Source organism: Stigmatopora argus, chromosome 17 (genome assembly GCF_051989625.1).
Source record: "Stigmatopora argus isolate UIUO_Sarg chromosome 17, RoL_Sarg_1.0, whole genome shotgun sequence".
In the NCBI taxonomy this organism is placed as follows: domain Eukaryota; kingdom Metazoa; phylum Chordata; class Actinopteri; order Syngnathiformes; family Syngnathidae; genus Stigmatopora; species Stigmatopora argus.
In genome coordinates, this window is record NC_135403.1 from 7228855 (window position 1) to 7248497 (window position 19643).

Sequence of the window (19643 nt, forward strand, 5' to 3'; positions counted from 1 at the left end):
AGAGCTTATCAGAAATGAACACTTGGCAGCTTTTTTTGCGAGACGAGTGGCAAAGCATGCTAAAAGTAGGCAGAGCAAAAAAAAAGCATCAAGCACTGTGATAATTTCTTTGTGGAGGATTACTTACTAACTGGACCAATGCTGTTAGGGATACCTGCAAGAAAGGAAGAGAAAAGAACAGCATAAATTAAAGCACCTTCACAATCCTTCATTGAATTTGCAATCCACTCCTACTGTTGGAATTCAATTATCATGAATCCCTTGATCGGATGTTCTCGCTACTATCTTGGTGTAACACCCCGACTGTATGAGCGGCGGCATTGGAAAACTAATTCCAGTGGACACAATAGGGTCAGAAACAATACAAGCCTTTATCTTTTAAAGTTAAAAAGACGTTTGAAGATGCTTCTGAGCTCCTCTGCTTTGTTAAAAATACTCTTTGTCAAAGCAACGCCAGACAATTCTCATGCACGCCATCGCCAGCACAACATATCAAATGTCACCGCAGATAGAAAAGTCAGCCTGTGAAGCCAATGAGGACGTGTCTCATCCTGCAGCCCGTGTGTCCGTCGCTTCCTGCATCAGACAGCCACTGAGAATATAACGTAGAGTGTCTCATTCCCATGGTGACCGGATCCCTCGCACCTCGGGGTGTCGTCTGATTATGGTTCTCGGAGACTGAGATGTTTGATTCTCATAGTTTCAATCGAGTCAGATCAAAAAAAAAATGAAGGGATGTTTACAACACGGGAATATTTTGTTTGGGGATGGCAATCATAGAGTCCATTATTGAACACATCTTGGAGCGTACAAAGCGCTGCTTTATTTAGGTTAGAACTTTATTTCATCCTGTATTCGGGAAATGTCTTGGTTGCAGTAGCAAGACAGACATAAGACACACAAAACATTGTAGACCTAGGTAAAAAAAATTGGAGCCACACATAGCAAGTCCACAAGGTGGGGACTTTCTGCAGACTGAGACTGAGGTTACCGCATAGTCCTCCAGTAGTCTGGAGGTTTTAAAGATCATCTTCCTTGCCTATATCCTTTTAAACTGTCCTATCACCTAATCAGCGGCAGTGGAGAGGTCGGTGGGGGGGATTCAAAGCACACAAGCAGCCGTTTGTTAAGTTGTTTCAGTCCAAAATGAGTTTACAGTTAAAGAAATCATCGATTGAAAGTTGAATGACATATGAGGCAAGTCAGCATGTCTTTGCCTACAATGATGGCGGCATCAAAAATCCTTAAGAATATTCAGGGGAAGATTTGACCATCCTTTTATAATTGTATGTTAAAATAAATGGTTTAGAACACAGGTGTCAAAGTGCCGGCCCAGGGGCCAAATCTGGCCCGCTGCATCATTTTGTGCGGCCCGAGAAAGTAAATCATGAGTGCCGACTTTCTGTTTTAGGATCAAATTCAAATGATTATAGATGTACATTAAATTTCTTGATTTTCCCCTTTTTAAAATCAATCATTGCAATTTTTTAATCCATTTTTTTATTTTGTTTTTAGTTCAAAAAGCATTTTGTAAAATCAAAAAATAAATATACAAATATTTTCTGTTTTCCACTTTAATATTGAACATAATTTAAAAAATATTTTGTTTCCATTTGAAATGGAAAAACATGATTAAAAGAAATGTTCCATTACTAAGAAAAAAAAGCTCAAATAAACATTGCTTTAGATCTATAAAAACTGACTATTTAGGGCTTTTGATCCAGTTCTTTTAATCCAATTTTTAAAAAAAATCTAAATATTAGATCTAAAATGCTACGGCCCACATGAAATGGCGTTGACGTTAATGCGGCCTGCAAACCAACCCGAGTTTGACACCCTTGGTTTAGAAGCTGATTCATTTTCCACCTAATTGTTCATCTTTTTCCCAAGATTAAAATTTGAATGTAAAACAAGCTGTACATGTCGAAAACTTAATTTGGCAACCATGACATCACATTGCTAAACAAATTGAGACAAATTGTCCTATAAACACCCCTTAAAAAATGTCAACCTCGATGACAGAACAAAAAAATCCAACATCCCCAAATCAAACTTAAATAGAAAAAAAGGACTTTTTTCGTTTCCTAAAAATGGTCATTTAAATCTACCACGATTCTCAATTAAAGGAAGAGAGAAAGGATTGTGGCAAAGTCATTCCGGCCTTAAATGTGTCAAGGTGCTTCAGGGCTGTGCACGCACGTGTTGATCCAACTCCTGTCATTCAATCACTGTCTTTGTTCTTAACCGACCAGACGTACTGTAAATTAGCAGCTGTACGTGTGTGTTCCGTCTGGAAGCTGTGAACTGCGGGAGGCTACGCCGACACACGGGATGGGGCATAATGGATGTTGGACCTCCAGGGGGTGGGCAGATGCAATTGAGGAGACAGGAAGGACAACGGCTAGGATGAGCTGAATCATAATCACCTTTATTGTGCTTGAGATCGCACTTTTAGAACCAGTAGCTTAGAGGATCAGAATAAATGCTGATGAAGAACCGAGAAAACTGAAAATATACGGCACCTGGCTGACTTTACCTGGGCACAAGTACATATGTACTTTGGGAAAATAGAATCTTCAATTAAATATGTTTATTGCTATTTTCTCCTTGGCTTCCTTCTATCATTTGTGGAAAAGATCGTTATATTTGAAACACAAAAAAGGCGCAAAATTATTTGTGGTGAGTTTTCTAGGAGGATTGGAGGGAAATAGATTTAAGATGCATTGATCAAATCTGAGATGAATCTTCGTCCTTTACCATGACTTGATGGTGGCGTGCACTATTCCACTTGGCTTGAGAAATTGAAAAAACAGTTAAAGAACGTTTAAGTCAGGTTTTATAGCCCTGAATCAGCGATGTCAACCCTGTTTTTGTCACAGGCCTCATTATGGTTTTCTTCGAGGGGCCACTATGTCAGCCAAGCCACTATTCTACTTATTTATTTCCTATGATGACGCTAGACGTGCGATCCATTTTGTCTGCGGGTCAAAATTAATTGGACGCCTATGCCGTTAATGGCAGGTAAACTAGAACTGCCACAATTATTTGACTATTGGCTAACCAATTAGAATTTGAGATCTGGATCCCAAATCATCCAACATGCTTTCCCAAATTTTAAATGCAATGCTAACGAGAATTTTTAAAAAACGTGGATCTGACTACTGCAATATTATAAGGTGGATCAGTTTTTAAATTCAGTAATTTAGTGTTTTTGCCTGTTCTATTTAAACTTTCATCCAACCACATACTTTCCAAGCCATTTTTTTTATTATGATTGTGTGTAAACCCAGTTGACATCATTTATGAGGTGGATTACGTTAACAAAAATGGAAATTCTCTAAACAAACTGAAATGCCTGATATTTTTTAAATGTGGGAGGAAACTGGATCATTCGAAAAAACCTACACAATCACAGTGACAAAATGCAAACTCCACAACAACAGTACAGAGCTAGGATTCAACCACATCTTCATTCAGAAGGTCGTATACCACCCTGCTTTTTCTCGGCGGATTATCCCAAAGAAAATCACTTTGGTTCTCAATATAACCTTGTTAAAAAAAAAAAACTGGAAACCCACTCCACTTTTACTCAAAGATGGATATAGTGTCAAATTAATCCGAGCTTCACTAAAATCTTGAATTCACAGCTTGAGCATAAAAAAAAGTAATCATAGGGTTTATCGAGATAAAATATTTTCTGCCAACAGTATACGAGTACTCTTTGCCTTCGGCGAAGAAAAACGAGAGCGGCACAACATTAAAGCTGCTGTTGATTAGAATGCTGTGATAAAGGGACAATGTAATCTGTGGTACTACAATATGCCGATATATGTACCTCTAATTGTGGTCCTTCATCTTCACTGATCTTTTTGTGTGGCCATTGTGCCATTTTTTGTGATAATTTGATCTACTGTTTTTTTCTGGATTATAAATAACATGTTTTTCATAGTTTGGTGATTTTTTTTAAATCCCTGACCAACGACAGCCTATGATGTTTCTTTACGCTATAGTTTATAGTTATCTCAAAATCTCAAAATGTTCTATTTTGCCTGTAGATTTAAATTTTACTACTGTTACTTTATTGAATGTCTGTTTCTATAAAATTAAAAAATTGTCCCCCTAAAAATGCGACAAATGTATACATATATACTATATACATAATCATATATATACTATATACATACATATATACTATATTCATACTACATATATACATGTATATGCTATATACATACTACATATATACATATATATACTATATACATACATATATACTATATACATACTACATATATACATATATATATACTATATACATACTACATATATACATATATACTATATACATATTACATATATACTATATACATACATATATATATATATATACTATATACATATATATACTATATACATACATATATACATATATACTATATACATACATATATACTATATACATACATATATATACTATATACATACATATATACATATATATATATATATATATATATATATATATATATATATACTATATACATATATATTATATACATACATAAATGCATATCTATATATATAAGTTCATTTTTAAAACAAGGTGAAAGTATTCAATTGATGGCACTATAAATAAAATGCAGTAAATCTATTGTTTTTATCTTTACAAAATGTGAATCCATCATATTATACTTAAAAATATAAATCTTTGCTTCCCTCTCATAATTTGGATCACCAATGAATGTTCTGTCAGCGTAATTATTCCCCGCTTTATGAACAACCTGTGGGGTTGGAACAGACTTCCAAGATCCAGCGTCGCACCCATTCCATTATTTTTCAATCACTGTCATTTCCTATCCCGTTCACATGGGCCGGCCCCATTATTATGGGGGCATGGCAGCAATCTAATTTTATCTTATCACACAGGAAGAGCATTAGCGGCTCATGTTGACGGTGTGCTTCATTGATTTTTACGAGCTGTGTAGGGATCACGGTTGCAAGTCACTGAACATGATCTGTGAAGGGCGTGCGATTCACTGAAAATGAGCTACGGCCATGTGGGGTCAGTAGCCCATGCTCACGCACGCACACACACGCACACACACCCGTACTCGCCAGGCTGAGTCACGAGTGGTAACGTCAAGTGATTTTACAATGAATCTCTCTTCACAGAGATGTGTGCTTACAGAAATTAATGCCTCACAGGCGCTGCGCTGCGCATTTATGCAGTCATCCATCTGCGATTGCTACTGTGACCTTAATAATAAATAATACGGAGCCCATAATAAACATCTTCTCTGATGAAGCCACGGGCAACACAATTTTTTTCCGCCGTACTAAACAATCCCATCCATTAGAACTACAAATGCCCATTTTTCACTCTCCCTTTTCTTGATCAATACATGAAATAAAAACTGCATTTTGATCAGAATATTCATTCATCCATTCTCTTGTTCTCACTAGGGTTGCGGGGGGTGCTGGAGCCTATCCCAGGTGACTTTGGGAGGTACTCGGCCGTTTGGTCGCCGTACTTTTGGTCCCCGGACGTTTGGTCACCCGGAAGGTTATTGATAATTACCATTTAAAATTGTTGCTCAAATTCCCTAAATACAAACTGTGAATTACTATTTAGTCATACTTAATGCCCTAGTAATTATTAAGCTAAAGAAAAGCTCCAAATTTCCCGTACTTTTATTGTGTTTTGTTGGAGAACTTGTTAAGACCCTGACTGACGTCCCTTCCTAAGGGGACAACTCATGTACATACAAACTCTTATACATATAAAGCCATCGTTGGCTTTTATTGATGTGTAGACCCTGTTGTTTTACCTTGTTTTGTCGCCGGACTTTTGGTCGCCGGACTTTTGGTCGCCGGACGTTTGGTCGCTGGTTGTTTGGGTCCGGGCGACCAAAAGTCCGCGACCAAACGTCCAGCGACCAAAAGTCCGGCGACCAAAAGTCCGGCGACCAAACGTCCGGTCACGCTTTGGGATGCCCTGATTTGGTGGCCAACCAATGGCAGAGCACAAAGAGACAGAAAACCATTCACACTTACACTCACAGGGGCAATTTAGCATGTTCAACCAGCCTACCCAGCATGTTTTTGGAATGTGGGAGGAAACCCGACTACCCAGAGAAAAACCCACGCAAGCCCAGGGAGAACATGCACACACACCTCCACCAGGGATCAAACCCTAGACCCCAGAACTGTGAGGTCAACACGATAAACACTTGACCACCATCATAATAATTTGATTGATTGATTTTTTTTAAAAATGCTTAACCGGGCGTTCATTTCTTCACTTAAAACAGCATATGAGAGTGTTGCTGAGGTGATGCTGACCCTTTCCACTACACTGACAGATGCGACACACAATTCCAAACACTCACCACATTGTGACCAGTATGCATAAAAGTATTACTTTTGAATTAGTCTAGGAATCTCAGTGCCAAGTTCACCATTCAGCAAAATGCCATCTATCGCCCCTCACCGACACGAGCATCTTTAGTCCGACAGTTAAATGAACTGCCGTGGCCGATTGTCAAACTGATGCTTCACCTTCATTCTTCAATGACGGAATTCCGGAGGAATGTGTAAGAATCAAGGAGAGAAGGTTATTTTCCGTGAGCGATTGCTCGTTTAAATGTTCCACGTTTTAACTGCTTCGATCCTGGGAAAAGCTAATAGTGACAGTTTGAAAGCTGATGGCACTACTTTTATCTTGTGTTCACCATGAAATCCTGTTTCTTTTCTCTCAATATACTGGAGGGTGTACGGTTTTAAACGCATGCAACGCCTTTGGGTTATTCTACAACAGTCTCATTTGGATCGCAGTTTAGAAATAATAATTACATATTCATCTTCAATACATGTGTATTTTTAAAACCACCACAATCACTGGGGTGCATTATGTTACTTTTAATTGATTGGATAATGCCAAAAGGGTGAAAGCGTGTCCGTTTTATCCAGGAGGGATTGGTTTTCATTTTAATTCAACGTAATTTCAATTATAATTATTAATGTAATACACTCACAGGCCATAACCGACGGGTGTAACCAGTTCCCTCCCATGAGTGTGCTGGGATAGGCTCCAGTGGTCTTAATGAGGGTAAAAAGGTACAGAAGATGGATGGGTAGATTTTACAGTAGTTTCTACAGCATCAGAGGTTTGTCATTATTCAAAGGTATAAAATAGGAATAGGTATTAAATACGAGTTGAGACAGATGCATTTCAGAAATGCAGTCCCGATAAAATCATGGAATTAGAACACATATGGCACATTTTGCCTGAAATTAAGTGTTTAGGATGTGTATTAACACATTAGTGGAATGCACTACAGTTTTTTTCATATGGATGTGTTGTTGTGTGCCCATGTGAGCCAAAGGGGGTGTGACACCATCTTTTTTTTGTCTTTTTTTTTTAATAATGTGCTGTCATTCTGGGCTCTAGGTAGGGCTATTTCACTCGCCCTTCCCAAGTCTCATAACAGGGATCTCTTGGGAGGGAAAATAAGTCATTAGTCGGTGGGCAAGAGCCTTCGAGCAGCGGTGATGAATGCAGAAATCACAGCAGACGCAATAAGGTGAAGGAGCTGGATAAAACCTGAGCTTCAAATGGATTCCAGCATGCTCGAGCATATAAATGCAGCTCATAGTTTATGCTCATATATAGGAGCCAATGGGCCATGCATATGTGTGATTCTATACAACATCCCTCACTTGGTTAATGAATTAAGTGCCAGTTAGGCTCTGGGTCATAGCGGCATATATATATAACTAAAAATACCTCAAGTAATTTAGTAAACTAAAAGGATTGAGACACAACAGAGTCGCAGAAAAGCATAAAAGCGGATGCCATGAGCATTTCATCTAGACCACAGGTGTCAAAGTGGCAGCCCGGGGGCCAAATCTGGCCCGCCGCATCATTTTGTGTGGCCCGGGAAAGTGAATCATTATTGTCGACTTTCTGTTTTAGGATCAAATTAAAATGAAGAGTATAGATGTATATTCAATTTCCTGATTTTCCACCTTTTAAATCAATAATTGCAATTTTTTTCATCCATGTTTTTCTTTGTTTTTAGTTCAAAAGTCATTTTGTAAAATCGAAAAATATATAAAAATATTTTCTGTTTTCCACTTTAATATTGAACATAATTAAAGAAAAATTTGGTTTCCTTTTGAAATGAAAAACAAATGACTAAATAAATGATTTTTCCCTTACTAAGAAAAAAAAAGCTCAAATAAACATTGTTTTAGATCTATAAAAAACGGAATATTCAGGACTTTTGATTCAATTCTTTTAATCCATTTATTTAAAAAAAATCTAAATATTATATCTAAAATGGTCCGGCCCACGTGAAATCAAGTTCACGTTAAAGCGGCCCGCGAACCAACCCGAGTCTGACACTCTAGACCAGGGGTCCCCAAACTTTTTCTTGTGAGGGCCACATAACTTTTCCCTTCTCTGATGGGGGGCCGGTGTCAGTTTGTAACAGAAAAAGCCATGGAACATTAACTTTCTGTTGTGCCATGCACAATCTTCTCCCTTTGCTCTGAAGTTTATGCACGACACCACAACCGTCATTACAGAATCCCACGTCAACATTTTGCAGCACAGTGCTTGCTGGTGAATTTGGCAGTGGACTCGTAGCGGGGCGGTGAGACCCCTTTTTTCCAACTCCCGGTTCATGCGTCCCATTATTAGACCGCGAGTTTCGGCCACCATGCTAGGAGCCCCGTCAGTCGTGATGCTAGCTAGCTTTGACCAGTCCAGGTCCAACTTCTCCATGGTTTGGCACACTTTGTCAAAAATATCCTCTCCCGTTGTAGTCCCTTTGAGACTTTGGAGGGCTGCCAGATCCTCGCAAATCTCAAAGTTTGCGCTAACTCCACGAATAAAAATGAGCAGTTGCGCTGTGTCTTGCACGTCCGTGCTTTCATCCAGTGCTAATGAAAAAAAGTCAAATTATTTCGTCTTCTGCTGCAGCTGGGCATATACATTACTCCCGATTTCTTCAACGCGTCTGGTCATTGTACTCACCGACAGACTTACGGCATTAAATGCATCTTTCTTCTCGGGACACACCTCCTCCGCGACAGTATCCATACATTTCTTAACAAACTCTCCGTCAGTGAAAGGCTTACCGCTGCTTGCTATCAATTAGCAACCCAAAAGCTGGCCCGAACAGATGCCTGGTTCTGCTGAGATAGTAGTCCACTTTTTCGCTTTGAGAGTTTGTCTGCTCGTATTTGGCCTTGCAATCTATCGTACTTGTCTTTGTGACGGGATTCATAGTGTCGGCAAAGATTGTATTCTTTGAATACCGCCACCGTCTCTTGACAAATGAGACAAACAGCCTTTTCTTTGCATTGAACAAAAAAATAATCGTTTGTCCACTCCAGGTTAAATACCCTGCATTCTGAATCAATTTTTCTCTCACCTAACTTTTTCGCCATTATTCCGTTCTCAAACAGGTTGCAGTTTTAATATGCTTGAATAGTCCGCGATGGTCCCAGGGCTCCGCCCTCACCTGCGATCGTCCAGATGTCTCGGTAACACTGCTCGTGCATGCAACGGTGGACGTGCCCGCATGCATCAAAGGGAAACACTCTCCCCGCGCGTGTCACCAAAGAAGCAATGCGAAGCCCCGCTTCACTGGGATGATTTGTGGGCTCAGCAGGGGTGCAATGAACCAAACACAAGATTAAAATGTCCCAGTCTTCAAGGCCAAATAGGAAAAAAAATCCGATAGCGTCTCTGGTATTGTTCAGAGGGCCGGTCCAAATGTGCCGGCGGGCCGCATCCCAAAAAAAAAAAAAAAAAAAAAAAAAAAAAAATCAAAAAAAAAAAAAAAAACAATTTCCGATAGCGTCTCTGGTATTGTTCAGAGGGCCGGTCCAAATGTGCCGGCGGGCCGTATCCGGCCCGCGGGCCGTAGTTTGGTGACCCCTGCTCTAGACAAACACCTGTTGTGAATTTTGAATCAAATCATCATGAATAAAAATTCTGAATGTTTTGCGTTAGTGAGAAACATGGTAAAGACACAACAAGTACAAAGTTAAGTGGTCGGCTAATTAAGGGTTAAACAATACACACAAAGAGCCTAAAAAGTATCGGGACACAAAATGAAGTCTAAACCCCAAAAAGTAGTAATAGCTGGACAAATCTAGATCACCTCACCTTAAAAATATTCATGGTCTTGAGAATGTATGGGATCTTTATTTTCATTTCCTTAACACAGAGCTGAATAAATATTATTCAAGTTGAATATGTTCTCCTTTGCAATTCCTAAATATAATGATTAATTTATCCACCAATATGCATACCAGTGTAGACTGTACTCCATAATTTACTCATATTTCTGTCACGTTAACCAAAAAAAAGCCTTGATGTTGCTTTTTTGCTTTGAAACCCTGTCTGTTAATTCCCACGTATTGCCTTGAAACATCCATCGTCTCACTTTTCAAATTGTTCTCGTCAGAAGTCAAAAATGATGAAGTGGGATGCTGCTAATTAGGTATCAACTCTTGCCAGCTGTCTGTATTGAAGTCTTCTCTTTCATTGCGTCTTTTTAGAATTGCTTTTGTCTGCCAAACTCCCGTCACATGACCTGTCTCATTTAATAATCGAAGTGTGCGCGGACGTGTCTTTGAGAATTTGCGCGGACGTGTCTTTGAGAATGTGCGCGGATGTGTCTTTGAGAATGTGCGCGGACGTGTCTTTGAGAATGTGCGTGTGCGGGTACTCACATATATTTGCGGTTCCTTTCGGGATCGGCAGGTAGGATCCGGCACTCCACGTTCTGCCTTGGTAGTTCCTCTTGCAGCGTCCGCAATCGGGCCCGGTGGTGTTGTGTTCGCATTCGCAGCTAAGCTTCTCTTTGTCAAACACGCAGCTGTTGGCGTGAAGGTTGCACTTGCACCTGTCAGAAAGGGTGTTGAGGGTGGGTAAGGTGGGCAGAGGCGGAGTTGAGAATGACAAACACGTAAGCGTGAGTAAAATTTCGACTTGGGGATCTGTTTTTATATATATATTTCTTTTAATAGTTTGACAATTCAGGTAAAGGGCTGTATGTCCTTGGCTACAGGCAACAAAGCAGATAAAAGTCTGCTCTCAAACTTCAAGAGGGCTTCAAAGGAGACAGGTGAGTCTAAAAAGGAAAACCTGGCTTCTTTATATCCCTTTTCCCCGTCTGTTCTCGCTAAGGTTTAATTGTCCCACAGGAGGATGCATAGCGGCTGCAAGGTCACAGTCAATAGTTGGGGGATTTGGAGCGAGAGAGGGACAAAAGCCTGAGCAGAACAAGCCAACTGAAACACTGGAACAGACATGGGGAGAATAAAAGCAAGGAGCTCGTAATTCTGAAAGGTAATGAATAGCTCAAAGTTAGCCAGCGGGCAGCATGGCGCCACATCTACACTTTCTGTGAGGGATTAATATCAGATGAGCTCTCAGAAGCATATTTTCAGTATGGAAAGAGGGACTCCCTTAAGGTGCACTAAATCCTCACTCACGCCGTGCGCACACTACATTTATTTTACGAGGAACTCGTTGAATTCATTTTGGGCTGTCCCTAGAAGAGCGTTGAGGGGATATCATTACTTTCTTTAATTAATGATCCCCTTCATTCGCCTCGTGACGTACACGAGAAAATATATAAATTGCCCAGGTTGAAGCATCTTTTGCATGTGTTACTATAACCTGGGAGATTGAAAATGTGTGCGGGTACATCCTGCAGTCTTCATCAGATTTTCGAAATAGACGTCAAGGTGCTCTGTAAAATCTAGATGCAGATAGTCCATTTCCAACGATCAATCCTTTGTTGCTAATTGTACTATGACTCATCATCCAAAATCAATGCTGGCTGCAGCTTCTTCTCATGACTCCCATCCAGCATGACTCATTTTAGAGTCAAAGTAAAGATTGAAAATCGTAAGGCGCACTATATGGTAACATTTAAGCGCTCTTTTCAAAGTGCCCTTCCATTCATCTTTTGAGGAGAGAGGCATCTCTATATTTGTTCGGCTTCCAGATGGAGATGGACGGGAAGGTGTTGAAGGGCCAGATGACACAGATAGCCCCACATTGGTGGAGGACATCATTGTGAGAACCTCCAGTGACAGCAAGCTCCCTCTTATTTGCAAAGCTTCGCCTCAAGCCAGAATACACATGGCAGTTGAAGGGAAAGCTTTAGATATCAAACGGCTCACTTCTTCATATTCACTGTCTTCTCCTTACCCAGAATAACTAGGCTGTGTTTATACTTTGATTAACTGGCTTTTGGAATATACTATTCAGGAATATGCAGTACCTTTAATCACAAACATTGTAAGCATTGTAAATTAGATAAAGCAACTGGTTGTTATTTGAATCAAAATACAGGTACTTCACTTATGTAGATAGACACATATGCACAGATTTTCCCAAGGATTTGTTAAGGTATTATGTTTTTTTTAAAAATCAAAATGCTCAGGTATCTATCTGTATATGTTTGTGAGCGTTGAACCCTTTATGGTCCCTTCACCTTCTTTTCACAGACATTTCTAAACGGTAAAACACGACAACGCCGTCATCTTAATGATTGAGATTGGCAGTTTGACCCATGGTCTCTCAGGGACAGCACAATATCAATCAAAAGTAGCATCCACAGATGTGGCGTCACGTGGCCAGAATATGATAAACAATGCAGATTTCAAGTTATTTTCCCTCAATGATCAGTACCATAACTTTAAATTCCTTTAAATCCATGATAAAAACATGCATTTTCTTTAATTATCTTTCTATATTTAAGGACCAATTTCCTTATATTTCTGGAAAACAGAACAAAAAGTAATGTTCTTGACAGTTGACAAACAATTGACTTAAAAAGTATTAAAACAATGGTCCTTTTAGGCTAAGAATATAAACACCAACTTAATTGAATATCATTTTCACAGATTATTTTTAACCATGCGGATACAGAATCAGGCTATAGTTAGAATCTATTTCCGACCAATAGGGTACAATTTGCACTTCCAGTCCCATGTGGGTGATTACTAGGATGTATGTGCACCTCTTCCAGGGTCAAAAATGCTTACTGTCAAGGGTACGAAAGCAGTACTTGTGAGGCTACCAGCTTGGTGACAGGAACATTTTACCTTTAAAAGTATAATAATTTTTTTTTTTTCGAGGAATGAATAGGCAATAGCTACTGAGCTACAAGATGAAATCTGGTCGAATGACCTTGAGGCTTGTGTACATGCGATTTGTCAACATTGGAAGAGATAATTGCGCCCCACCAAAGGAAGCAGACAGAACCTATTTTTGTCCCAGATGATATCCCCGAACACTCATAACATCTTCCATGCACAACACTATTCCCCTTTGTGAAGTATAGCTTGCAGCAGCTTTCTTTGTCCTACCACACGTTCCCTGGTAATTGCCGTCTGCGTTGCTTACTACCAGGCTGAAGTGTATTGTGAGAAGCGCCATTTCCCCGTGGGATGAATCTTAGTCATCTAACCTAGCCTTTTTTCCCCAAACCATTCAATTGGTCGTAAAGGAATAAGAAGGAAAATGTGCAGAATTCCCCTGAGTCATTCATTATTAGCCTCTATTTCAATATACGGTCTTGGGTAAAAACTTAAGTAAATGCAGGTGCTGTGATGTTATATACAAGTAGTAGACGTGGAATAATACAAACTGTTTGTACAGGCCCAGTAAGGCAAAGAAAAAAACATTTTTCACTGAGGATACGTCTTGTAAAATAATGACTTCTATATGAAAATATGAAAATGTTTTGCATGCTGCTTCATGGGGGATTACAACACAATACACGCATCACTAAGTACATCCGCCAAGGTTCAATCATCCTAATTCTTAAAAATTAGCTGACTTGTTAAATTAAACACTGTAGTTAACATGCCCACATTACAAATGTGCTGTTCCAGCTATAAATGCCTGCACCTAAATGTAGTTTTATGGAAACTTGCTAATTAATTAAGAAAATAGTGATGAAAACTAGGGCCGGAGGGAATACTTTTCCTCTTATGATGCAGCACATTTTGCCGTCATTGCAAAGTACAACTAGAAATGTGAATCCTTTATACCTGTTTATATTTGTTATGAAGCAGGTGTAGAGTCAGTCCTTTCAACACCTTTGCCTGTTAAATTTACTTTAAAAACTGAGTTATAGTCAGTGATAACCTACTTGAAAATAAACAACATTTATGATCCAAACAAAATGATTCTTATAACTCCCAAACGACTAAATAATGGGTAGCAAATGACTGTGAGCCTTTAATGCTCCAAAAACACAATATTTCAACAATAATTTGTCATTAATGTGTATGATAGTGATATGAATAGGTAAGGGTGTGTTTGCTAACTATTCTATTCATTTATATTTTTATCGGTCTTCCAACTCTTACCATCTTTAGCCTCTCTCACTAAGGTAAATGCAGTGCTTACCTGCATCAATCAATTTTCGCTCTTCATCAATCACACACCCAGCTTTGGCAAATGTACAGAATTGGACATGCTACCCAAGCAGGAGTCAATCAGGAGGTGTTTACTGCCTGTGACATGCCAAAGAAGCTCGATATAATCAATATGTTGGGCTTACTGATACAGCTTGGTGTTAAAGGCTAGTGGCTGTGCATCAAGTGACAAGAGAATCCACTGCAGAGGAGTCAGAAAGTAAGACATCAGTGGAAGGATGCTGCCTGTGGTGAACCTTGTGGAAATCACATTCTGCTTGCTTTTCATTTCATACATAAAAGGGTCAGTGCGAGACTTTTGAATCTCGAATAAATATACATTTATTTCAGTGATATATTCAAAAGGATGGTTTTGAATATTGTATAGATTCACAGGACACAGCGGAAATAGTTTTGTCCTCATTCCTAGTCAAGTTCAATATATATATATATAGTTTGTTTTTTTTCTTTCTGAAATATTCAAGTGCAGAAAGTTTTGGGGGAATTTTGATGGGATGTCATGATGGGGAATTTTGATTACCGTATTTTCACGACTATAAGGCGCACTTAAAAGTCTTAAATTTTCTCCAAAATAGACAGGCCACCTTATAATCCAGTGCGCCTTATATATGGAAAAAAATAAAATATGTCATTCATTGAGGGTGCGCCTTATAATGCGGTGCACCTTATAGTCGTGAAAATACGGTACGTTCGGAAATGTTGGTTTAGGTAATGGAACTGTATCATACACCCTCCACTCGGCATCATTTTGGTCTCATGATGTCGGAATACCAACAGTATAATGAAGAGAATTGTTTAAATACTAAATTCTATATATCAGCACATTTCTGGAGCCGTTAAACACTGACGAGGTGCATTCATAATTTTTATAGAAGGTCAAATAAGGTCAACCTATTTTCTTCCTGGAATCTAGATGGTCAAATAAATATACCCTTACATTGAGTCATTCATAAGTAAAAGAAACTAGTGAAATACACCTACTACGTTATATTATCAGATGTTATGGCTATGCTAATATGACTAGCCAGTATCCTCTGGCAAGCTTCCACCATTTGATCGTTACTTAATACTGATGTCTGGACCAGACTTTTCCCATGGCAACAGTCACCAGGGGCCATAACTGAAGCCCGCCACAGGACTCGACGAGCAGGTGTAATTGCAGAAAATATTGGCAGTTTCCCAGATAGCAGTGGGGTGAACTCTTCTCTCTCTTAACATCTCTCTCCTCTCTTAATACCAGTGCAATATAGCGTGGGAGATTCTTTTAGAGGAGCCAAGACAGTTTGCTTTGATTTAAAATAGACAAAAAATAAAAATAAAACACAAGAATGTTTTTTTTTTGTCTGTGATTACAGATAAATAAATAGCTGTGATGTGTTTGCTTACAAAAATACGTATATGAACTCATCAAGGAACTGTAGAATCAGTCAACATTAAAATGTTGCTTGGCGGATTTGATTTGATTAATAAGCACATGACTAAGTAGATGTAACAAGGCTTAACAATGGAGAAAAAATAGGAAGAAGCTGGAGACGCGTTTGGAAACTCTACTGCTCAAGTTTCATGACAATGAGACTTTGTAAGCGCATTCAATTGCATCTTTCACTCTTCTGCATTTTTTGGCCCGATTCTTTGCATTCTTGAGGAAGATCATCCATTGCAAACATCGTTTGTGTGCTCCTGTCTACAGTAGAGTCAACTTCAACCTCATCTGCGCGGTCCCTTGAACTGCTATTCCAGATCAAATTAACGTGTCAGAGGCATTTCTTTTTTCGTCTCTATGTGAACATTTGTTATTGCTGCTGACCCTGACTGTTAACAGTTTGTGTAAGAAGTGAAAATGGCAGAACAATATTAACTCACCGATTAAGCAATACATCGGGGATCAATGTCTAGCGAAACAGATTTACTGCTGTGAAATAAAAAGGGGAAAAAGCCAATTGCAACAATTGAAATCAAGTCTTTTCACTATACGTACTTAACAGTCCTGAAAGCACAGCTGTTCACTTTTATAGGTCTTAATTTTTTATTTTATCATGTAGTGTTTTTAGAAATAATTCATGTACAGACAGAATTTTTCATAATTAGTTTTTAATTTTTATAAATAGTATATAGCGAAAAATAGTATACGTATAGCGAAAAATAGTATACGTATAGCGAAAAATAGTATATCGCGAAAAATAGTATATAGCGAAAAATAGTATATTGCGAAAAATAGTATGTAGCGAAAAATAGTATATTGCGAAAAACAGTATATAGCAAAAAATAGTATACAGCGAAAAATAGTATACAGCGAAAAATGGTATATAGCGAAAAATAGTATATAGCGAAAAATAGTATATTGCGAAAAATAGTATATAGCGAAAAATAGTATATAGCGAAAAATAGTATATAGTGAAAAATAGTATCGAGCGAAAAATAGTATATAGCGAAAAATTTTATATAACGAAAAATAGTATATGGCGAAAAATAGTATATGGCGAGAAATAGTACATATGGCAAAAAATAGTACGTATATGGCGAAAAATAGTATAAGGCGAAAAATAGTATATAGCGAAAAATAGTATATGGCGAAAAATAGTATATATTGTGCAAATGAAAAGAGTTGCATAAAGTAAGAACCTGCAAAAAAACAGAAACAAATCCAGTTTTATGCACTATGTAACTATTCTCAATCAAAATACAGTATATTTTTAAAAAAAAATGCCATTCTGTCTAATGAATACCATGTCAATAACCTTTTACATTTTAATAAAAGCAACATCTTGACTCTTGGGTGTCATGGCTTAGTGGAAAAGTAGTCGTTTCCTAACTGAGAAGTTGTGTGGCTTCGTCATTAGAGTAAAGAGTATATGTGTATGCTAGAAGATAGAAAAGTGCTATATATGTGTGTATCCATTTATCATTCCACATAACTAACTCTTACCCAGCACACATGCTCATGGGGGAGTCATCATGCTCCAGTAACCTGTGTCAGCTTGCTAAACCCCCGGCGAACTTAGAAAAAAAAAGAGGGGACATTCTATTTCTTTGTTCAATTGTTATTTAATTTCTTCTTTTGTCAATTGGGGCTCTTTTGTTTGCATTTACTGTGCTTGAAGGCTAATGCACCAGCAGTTGCCTGTACATAATAAGAGTTTGCATTCACTGGCTTTGTGAGCGAAGATTACTCTGAATCGCTTTTCATGTCTCGATGCTCCTATTATTGAACAGTTTTTATTCATCAGTCTGAAAAAAAAAGAAATATCTCGCTTGAGAAAATCAGCATGTTAGCACATCATCCTTGTTGTGATGTGCACGTGTGAGTGTGTACGCATGTTTGTGTGAATTATGCAAAATGAAACAGCATGGCGACATTCTTTGGGTATAAATCCATGCTTATGCCTCAATTTTATATGAGAAAAATAGAATTATGGTATGGTCTTATGAACAGTATATGAAATTTCTGAGATAAGAGGTAAGGTAATCATTCTTCTGGACACTTGGTGGTCTCTTTATGTCGTTTTTGGATTCATCTAGGATAACGACTTCTGTATTCAGTGTTGCCAATTGAGCGACATTCTTACTAAAGCTCGGCAGATAAAAATAATGTAAGTTAAAGGTAAGGAAAATGACATAACAGGCTTTCAGTGAAGAAAAAAAAGAATTGCATTTGAGGATTGGTCACAGGCCCAAGCAAACTATGAAAAAAGGGAACTTATAGTCCAGAAAATACGGTAGATAATTTTAAAAGGTTAATTACAATGAGACAGTTCTGAGATCGGGGAGTCGCATACACTTACCTATGTTTGTATAAAGGACATTTATGAGCATAATCACCCTTTGAAAATTGTAATGTAAATGTCTGGTTATATTTTTGTGTAATATATTTAATTTCCATCCACCATTTTTATTTTTTTCAGAAGCCCAAAAGCAAAATGATTTAATGAATTTTATTCACAAGCGTTATCTAAATTCATGTTTTTAAATAGCTTGGGAAATTGTAAGATGCTGATGACATACATTTATTAAAACAACCCTAACAATATAAATGACTGCTTTTTATAAATCAAGTGAATTAATATGGAACACGACTGAAGGCGTGTTGGTTTGGCCTTGAAAACTATTTTCCTATTTTTCCTTTGGATAACTAATTGCCCACCACTGTGTCCATTGGCTTATTTTATATTTTTGTTCATTAGTACTAAGTAAGCTTCCAAAATGTAGACCACAGACCACTTCAGAATACAAAAAGCACATTCTCAGTGTACAATATCATTTTATATCCGTAGTATTTCAGTACTATATCTGAGATTTAGCCCAAACTATAAATTTTACACATAGAACACTCTAAATAATTGTTTCTTTTTTGTTCAGGACTCATTAAATGTAAATTTAAAGATCAAAACATTTGTACCTCAGAGCGGATTTGCGCTCCTGTTGAAGGAAATATTTATTTTATAGCCGCTAAATTAAACATTATTGAATTCAACCAGCCTTAAAAAAAACCATAATCTTGCCTGACAATTCCAGAGTTATTTTCGCAATATGATTATTATTGTTCTGTCTATTTTGATTTACCTGTGAAAAGGACACATTCATATTGTTGCAATAAAATCTCTCTGACAGCTTCAATCAAACATTCCATCCTTTTTTAAAGGCAGATTTTTTCAGACATCTTTTGTAAATGAGCTCATTTGATGTTGGCTCTTCTGAGAATAGATTTCAGACAAAAAAATAAAAGATGAAAAGATAATTGAAGTCATATTCAATGACCAACTTTCCAAATACAGTTAATTAAAACAAACGCCCAAGCAGAGCCGATGTCTCTCGTTGCTAAAATGACTTTAACTTTGAGGCATTACTGAATGAATCTTGTATTTCTGCTGATTCTTTTCATGTATTTCTTGATGTTACTAAATCATCAGTGGGGGAGTGGGGGGATGCTGCGTGTGAAGGAGAGGTCAATGAGGGGATTAGTCATGAAACCCTGACAGCGGGGACCATTATGAGGACGGCTGAAGCCCGAAAAGATAGGGACAAGACACGCCGAAAAAAGAAATCTCCATTAATGAAATGGGTCAGCACATGAATGTTGAATGTGTTCTGTCGCCAGTGAGAAAAAGAAAAGCCCTGATGTTTCAAGTAATACCAAAATGAGCACTTTTTACTTTTGACATATTATT

The 19643-nt window shown here is 38.0% G+C and overlaps 1 protein-coding gene across 4 annotated transcripts in view; it reads right to left on the reverse strand.

Annotated features, from left to right (window-relative positions):
* The window catches only part of LOC144091682 (netrin-G1-like), a 170890-nt gene that overhangs the window by 19903 nt on the left and 131344 nt on the right, over positions 1-19643 (reverse strand). For all 4 annotated transcript variants that reach the window (XM_077624218.1, XM_077624219.1, XM_077624220.1 and 1 more), the window contains 2 exons: positions 10750-10922; positions 128-154 (listed from right to left, as the gene is read on the reverse strand). In XM_077624218.1, the coding sequence (XP_077480344.1) occupies positions 128-154; positions 10750-10922 (200 nt within the window). The remainder of the gene's footprint in view (positions 1-127; positions 155-10749; positions 10923-19643) is intronic.